General features: G+C 28.3%; 1 protein-coding gene across 3 annotated transcripts in view; it reads right to left on the reverse strand.

The window, feature by feature from the left end:
• Nucleotides 1-3,816: 3,816 nt before the first annotated feature.
• The window catches only part of LOC108753829 (acyl-CoA:lysophosphatidylglycerol acyltransferase 1-like), a 5,539-nt gene continuing 1,058 nt past the window's right edge, over nt 3,817-8,297 (reverse strand). The window contains exons 2-7 of one of the 3 annotated variants that reach the window (XR_001939668.1): nt 6,307-6,542; nt 6,016-6,230; nt 5,101-5,374; nt 4,744-4,895; nt 4,380-4,665; nt 3,817-4,139 (exon numbers count right to left, since the gene is read on the reverse strand). Coding sequence is in view for 2 of the 3 variants with exons in the window: in XM_018495751.1 (XP_018351253.1) it covers nt 4,438-4,665; nt 4,744-4,895; nt 5,101-5,374; nt 6,016-6,230; nt 6,307-6,542 (1,105 nt within the window). In the remaining variant the exon portion in view is untranslated. Of the gene's footprint in view, nt 4,140-4,214; nt 4,666-4,743; nt 4,896-5,100; nt 5,375-6,015; nt 6,231-6,306; nt 6,543-8,297 lie in introns of those variants that run through there. The other 2 variants (XM_018495751.1, XM_018495752.1) reach the window with 2 other exon arrangements.

Genomic DNA, 8,297 nt, shown 5'->3' on the forward strand with positions numbered 1-8,297 from the left:
AAATCATTGTGATTGGCAGTGGGTAATTAAACCGCTCTCACGCTTTTCCGCTACATGGGTTTGCACCCTAAAAGCGCGTTTACATTTTGACGAAAAAACGGAAAGCAGAAAAGCCAAACAGAACTCTAGCTGGTAGTTTACAATTTCGACTTTTTGTACTACTTACTACTATCACGAGTTCTGATTGGTCACTGCTTTTTCGTCAAAGTGTGAACGCGCCCTAACGCTCAAAATCTTACTTCGCAGAGCAGTCCTGAACTTTTTTCTGCTAAATGTTTTTATTTTACGCAAAAACGTGTTGAATGAGTCTTATTTTATCGAAATTGCAGGTAGCTGTTTTTAAAAAATTATGCTCATTTGATAAATTTTTTAATCTCAATAGTCATCAATTTTAATGCTTAATATCTTGGACAGAGCGACGCTTTTTTTTGTTAGATTCTTTTGTTTCATGCAAAAATGCATCGTATAAGCCTAATTTTTATTGATTTTTGAAGTGCATATGCTAAACTGTATAGTTACCAAACTTTTTATGTAATTTCTTTTTATAGTAGAAAATATTAGCTTAAAGTGTTATTTAAAATGGGTAATTATTAGTTTGACTCCCGCACTTCAAAAATCAATGGAATTAAGTTATTCATTCGATGCATTTTTGTATGAAATGAAAGAATCTGGCAGAAAAAAGTGTTGCTCTGTTCCGCAAACCGAGATATTAAGCGTAGAAGTTGATAATTATTGAGGTTAGAAAATCTGTCATGTAGATATTTGGGTGTATAGACTAATGCTTATTGATTCGGAGCGGCTACGCCTAGAAGTTGCAGCCTAGACAGAGTCCGCTTAGAATATTTCTAACCTATAAAGATAGTGCAGTGTGAGAACAATTTTTTAGAATGGTCTTTTTACTGCCTAGGCTGCAACTTCTAGACAGTTAGAAGCTCCGCATAATAAAAGGAACAGGGAACAGAGAATAAGAATTCGAACTTAGCAGAAATCATGTATTGTAGAATATACGGTTTCTGATAGGTTAAAATTCTTATTCTCTGCTCTCTGTTGCCTGTTTCTTTTATTGTGCGGAGTCTCTTATGCCCCAAGCGGGTAGGATATGTTATTTTTTTGTTCGGGGCGGCGTAGCCAATAAACACTATGTGCAACTATACCATGGTGAAAGGGATAACATGGTGTGTGCAATTTGCAAGCATTTCTCTCTGAGAATCTCCGCCGTTTCTGTTTACGGATAATAAGAGACTGTCGATAAGAGACTAGCCCGTATTCATAGTCAGGCCTTATATTTAAAGCTTCCTTAAATTTATTTTCAGATACTCTATGAATTATTTCATTGACTATTACTGAGCACCTAAGGATAAATTTAAGGAAGCCTTAAGTACAAGGTCTGACTATGAATACGAACATAAGGCTGCCAACTGTGAAACGCTAAACATGGGGTGATATTCATAGTCCGTTTTTATTTTAAAAGAATACTAATTTTAGATGTTTTTATTTTAAAAGAACATTTTATTTTAAGAGAACACACTCTTTCTATAGAAAGAAACATAAAATGTGTTAAACAAGGAAAGATTCAGTACCAATTTCACGACGTGAAGCAGGTCGGTATTCATAATCGATTCTTACATTTAAGACTGTCTTAAGTACAGTCTTAAGATGTTACAAGTCAATCCAAGGACTATTAGTATCTTAAGGCATTATTTATGATAGTTTTAAAATAAAAAAACGGACTACGAATATCGCTTCATGTTTAACGTTTCACAATTGGCAGCCTTAATTTCTTATCGACATTTATAGGTCTAGTTTCCACAGAGGGTTTAAACCGGAACGGAATGTAAGAACCAACCAACTACAGTCGAGTATTTCCCTGTCGTTCGACTGTAACAGAAGAATACTCGACTGTGGTTGGTTGATTCTTACATTCTGATCCGGTTTAAATCCTTGATGGAAACTAAGCTATAGACAGAGTCGGCGGAGATTCAGAGATGCTTGCAAATTGCACACACCATATTATCCTTTTCACCATGGTCTATATGTATACTCCAAAATTGAAACCCATGTGCAACAATACATAGAATCATGCGCCCCTTTGCAGGGGGAAGGTAAAAGTTGCTCCGTGTGGAAAGTCGAAACCTATGTGCATGAAAATACAATTAGGTCGCAGTCCGATTCACGCTCCAACGCTTAAAAATCATTTCATCCTTGTCGTTTGTCAAATGTTAAACGAAGACAATGTTGATCAGCGTTGTCAGCATGAATTGGACCACGGTCATATAGACCTAGTTTTGCTCTGACAGATTTCCTAACCTCAATAGTAATCAATTTTAATGCTTAATATCTTTGTTTATAGGACAGAGCGACACTTTTTTTGCCAGATTCTTTCATTTCATGCAAAAACGTCGAATAATAAACCTAATTTCATTGATTTTTGAGATGTGGGAATTAAACTAAATAATTACTTTAAAATGATTTTAATGATCGAAATTAGTTTGATGAAATAGGATGAGAAAGAGGAAATATATACTAGGTTTATAATGCCCACCTTCTAGCAGAGGGTGCCAAGAAAAATAATTCAGATAACGTCTCGAGAACGTAGGTTTGTACCAATTGTGATGATATAAAATATAAGTTTTGCGATGAAAATCAATACCAGTGAAGTTGTGGAAACTAGTATAAATAATATATCAATATAATTAGTAATCACTGGTATATGTAATTATGAAAATAAGTGTATAAGCTATATGCAAGATCATTAATCAATATATTTTTCTTTCTCATAATTCAAAAACTATACGATATTTTTTTCTTCCAAGATTTTCAATTATACATTAATTTTTAAGTTAATAAATTATTAAAATAGCATAGGAAATCGTGTAATTGTACTGTTACAATTAAAGATCATTATAAATGCCAAGAAAAGAACAAAATGCTCTTGAAAGACCAAGATTTCTTATATGCATTTAATAATTTTTAATCTCCATGGATATGAAAAATATATTCCACTTATTATTTCATACACATCCGGTACAATATTTTTTTATTTGTAATATAAAATGTCTTATAAGATCGTAATGTGATTACACAACGAATTGGAAATAAAGGTCCTAAATCTTTTTTTGTTTTCTGTTTTCAAACAATCATATTTTTCCATTAATCTAATTCTAATTTATGTTGGTAAAGTTACAAATTTATTATTACACAATTCTTAACATGATGTTTAAAAAATGTTTTTAAAATGGACCATGTTTTTTTTGAAAAATATCTTTTGCTATTGTGTATCATAAAAAACTAAATGAGTACTTCTTTAAAAGATTCGTCTATCACTATTCCACAAAAATGTGTTTCTCCTATTGTATATCGATATAAAATGTATATATCACTTTATAATCAACTTACATAACACACATGTGATGCTATATATTACAGATTTTGTTACTACTAGGTATATGTAAATACAAACATTATTTTCATATATTAATGAAGGTGATAAAAGTTAAAGCAAATGATATCTAATTGATATCTAAAATTAAATTCATGAAACTGGATATTTATTACACAATATATTGTATATAATAGAATTATGTAAATTGAGGTGCGAAATTATCTAACGTTGATAAAAAAATCTAAATGCCATATTTTTACGCATTTCCAAGAACTTGTAGTAAAACGCATTATGCACCTCTATTAAATAAGAGATCACATATTTGATATTATAGAGGAAATATTTATTTCCATGCGTATTCTAAATTTACAATTAAATATTTTTATATCCTACACTGTCCAAAAGTGAAGAAAATAAATTTACAATTTGGCATCACACTAACGATTTTGTTCTAAGAATATTTCATCGTCAAGTTCGAAGAGTACGAATATTAATTTATTATAAAAACAGGCTTGTTATGTAACTTATATTTTGTACAGTATAGAGTATATATGTATGAGAAAAATAATTTTAAAGCTATGTAGAGCAATCATTAAAAATTACAGAAACAAATTGTATTTTTAATAAGTAAGAAGTAATGCCTACACCAATTGAAGCTGGATCTTAAGTGCTTTAAATAATTTCATGTGAATTATATACCACGTTTGTAGTCTCTCGATTTGCGCACCAAATTGGTTTTTCGGATTTAAAAACGTAACTGAAATTGTATTTTGTTAAATGTAAAATATATTAATAGTTTGAAATCAAATTTAAAAAGTGTTATATATAACTTCATGTTTAAAATACAAATACAATTCTTAATACCAATCATTTGCAACTGTTAACTAAAAATAAGTATTACAAGTGACGCGGGTATACTGTCGAATTTAATAATCTACATTTATTTGAATTATTTTCATAAACATGAAAATGGTTATTTAAGGCAAGGATATCTTACTTCGTTACTGTGATTTCCTTCTTGGACCATCGTGCGTCGCACATAATATAAAAACATCTTACCAAAAGCAAGATAGTACATACGTAAGCATGCTATAATGTATATAACTAGATGTTATAAAGAATAAATGAAGGACTAGGAATCTTAATGGATCCTGATGTACTTTGGTACTTCCTCCGTTTGTGCCAAGAAATGATCCATGTTTATAAAAATGTTCCAATAGTACCTCTTTCTCTACCCATCTATCATATAACCATCTGGATAATTGTTCTGGTTCGCGAGGTACCTACCATCATAAAATATCACGTAACATATCGTTATGCGTATTTGCATTATAAGTTATATTTCATGTCAAGTCACTTACCACTGAACTAGGGAAAAGTCGATAAAATAATACCGTCTCACACGGAGATCTTGAACCAGTTATAATAGTAGGCAAGTCAAGCGGCTTACCTTGAGGATACGCTATTGTTATATCAAGAACCCAACTAATTTCTGGATTAACTACCGTCAAACCTATAGATATATAATTATGTAATATATTTTGCAATAATACCACCATAAGTAAAATTTGCATATACCACTGATATATGTATATAATAAGATATATGTTGAAAACCGTGAAAGCATTATCAAGTTATATGTTATAATATGTACATATTAACGTATTAATAATAAAATTAACATGCAATAATTTATGATACAAAATATAATTTTATACTTGATCGACTATTCAGGTGTTGATCCTCTGCATTCCTATTCCCTACTGGTCCAAGGGTATCGAAAATCATCTGCATAGCTCCTACTCTTGGTAAAGTCACATTCTCGAGAATAGGCAGATTATTTTTCTTAGCATATTTTTGCGAGGTCTCTCGTCTTTTACACAAAAAGCCTCCTTCCGGGAAAAGTACCATCCATTTTCTATCTCGTGGTATGTACGAATCTTTGAGATGTTTTTGTAATTGTTTTAAACTTTCTTCCCTTCGTTTACGTCCCTATAGTTATCTAATATATATTAGCTGAAGGTAACAGATAACCCGAATTCTGTTACATTATATTATGTAAAAAACAAGTAATAGTATAAACCTATATTCAATAGATCCTGTACATACAGAATGTTGCCTTAAATCGGTCGCCATGATTTTTTAGATAATTTCGATGGGTTGACAATAAAACGTTTCAAAAGTTTGTTGGTTTTTAATCAAGAATCGTATAAGAAAAATTTCAAAATTATTCCTTTTTTAACAAAAAATTAAAGTTACACTGTTTTTTGAAATAGAATCATATATTTTCCTTTCCATATTCTTATATAAAAGTATATAAAAAGACAAATTCATATAGTATTATGTATATTGATATAGCATTATGTAACATGTTAATTATTCAATCCTAATTTAATTACTTATACTTGTAATATAATTCACAAATCTATTATTATTGTCGATATCTAAAATAGTGAGAAACACATAAACAAAAACATGACCGTAAGAAACATATACAGGAACATACAAACATAAAAATAGTTTTGGTCGAATTAAGTCGTTGAAATATGTGTAAAATTTAAACACACACATAAAATAGCGATTGATTCAAGGAATATTCTGTATATATCTTTAAGAAACAAATTCGCACTTACCGATATAATGAAAAAATCTTGATGCAATATAGAAACTATCCCAAAATTAGTAAATTTAAACACTCTATCCATTATCCACATTAAATTAGGTAGAACATTTGGTTTGGCGTTAAATGTTGTCATTAATATAGGAACATCACCAGTGCTCTGATGATTCGCTATAACTAATGTTTTTTCGCTTATAATTTTCTGTATGTCATCGCCTTGCTCTATTACTGCAGAACAAAAAATTTATTTTCCTTTTCAACAAACTTATTTTTTTCTAATTTGCATTCTTTCAATAATACTTACTGTCGTAACCTGCAGACCAAGTCCACATTGATACCATTGCCAATAACCAGTGGAAAAATAGGCCTTCGATTCGCCAGTACACTTGAGGTTGATATATTTTTACAGGAAACAATAACATCATCCATACTACATACGTAGGTATGCAATAGACATTGTTTACTATCACAAATGCTGTCCGCACAACACATTTCAGTAAAGTCACTATGTTGCTGATTATTCTACAAGATGTACATATGCTAAATAGAAGTAGATAGATTTATTCATACGTTTTATTGATAATAGATTGTTATTAATAGAATATTACAACACAAACAATTTTAGATAATATAAGAATTCTTGTTTAAAACAATATAAATGTAAAACAAAGGTATATGAGCAAAAGTCAGATTACAGTTGCTAAAAAATCATAATATTTCAAATAAAGTAAAATAAAATATACATTTCGACCATCTGTGTAATCTGACTTTTGCTCATATACTCTTGTTTTACATTTATATTGTTTTGATACAAGTGAGCTTTATATATTTAGTTTTATTAAATTTTTAATTCCTGCATTTCAACTGTTTATTTTTATAATAAATATTATATATAATAAATATTTATAATAAATATTATATGTAATAAATATTTATAATAAATATTTTATTAGATTATCGTATCATACACTAAAGATTAGGTTATAATTTGTACTGTTTTCTTTAATTTAATTATATTATAATTCATGAAATAAAAAGAATCATATACAGTTTAAATAATAAATTATTTATCAAAGATATATAATAAACAAAATTTATATTGATTGATACCGTAATTAAAGTGTTTTTAACGATATATTGGATGTATTGGACATATTTTGAAAACATTTAAAAAATTATAAAAAAAATTACTAGTTATTTTATATTACATAGAATTTTATTACTTCAGCTTACAGCCAAGAAGATACTTGGTTTACTCTAAATTTCTTAACCATACTCATCCTTCCACACTGCAAAAAACCTAACACTATATAACTCCATCTATAATTTTTCACTATGCCACAAATATTCCTAACTTTTTGTTCATTCCTAAATACCTGTGCTATTAAAATATCCTATTACAGCACTGAGTATCACAATATCAATTCCTCTACTTTATACAATAATATACTATCTACACATCACAGCTTAAACATAATCTAACAAAATATATAAATATATTTTTAAATTATATAAATATATTTTTTATATTACATTTAAAAGTATCAGAAAAAATGTAGCAATTTTCTATATAAATAAAAAATTATTTCAATAAGAAATAAATACGCTCTAATCAAAATATTAAAAAATGTATCATTAAAAATCAGAATTTTTTTAAATACTTCAAATATTCAAAATGATATATAATATATAGATTCATTGCAATGAACAGGTTAGTTGTTTTGTAAATAAACAAAATTTTATCTACTTATTTATTTACAAAATAAGACAGACAATCACAATGAAACTTATAAATTATCTTTAACACTTACAGTAATTACACAAAAAAACTGAAATGTTTCTTAATGTTGTAAGAAATAATTTAATTTTTAATAAAAAATACACTAAATATAAAAATAGATTATTAAATAAAAATATAATCTTATTCACACAACTTTCGTATGTATATAGCTTATTTGAAGCGTGTAAATATTAAATACATTTTAAATCTTTAAATGTACTCCCAGGGATTATACAACCAATACATTCTAGTACATATGTTTACTATGTACTTGTAATATTAAATAATATTAAATATGTACATATTTAATTTGTATTTCTTCTAAAATCTTAAGTATAATTAATAAATTTTATGTTTTTATTATAACACGTTACGTTAAAATATAGCAAAAATGACAAATATAAGGATATTAAAATTGTAAAAAAAAGAAAAAGAGTTAATATGTTTAGAGGTTTATGTATTTGGATGTTTTATCTCTCTCTCTCTCTCTCTCTCTCTCTCTCTCTCTCTCTCTC

This window comes from Trachymyrmex septentrionalis, unplaced genomic scaffold, assembly GCF_001594115.1.
Source record: "Trachymyrmex septentrionalis isolate Tsep2-gDNA-1 unplaced genomic scaffold, Tsep1.0 scaffold72, whole genome shotgun sequence".
Lineage (NCBI taxonomy): Eukaryota > Metazoa > Arthropoda > Insecta > Hymenoptera > Formicidae > Trachymyrmex > Trachymyrmex septentrionalis.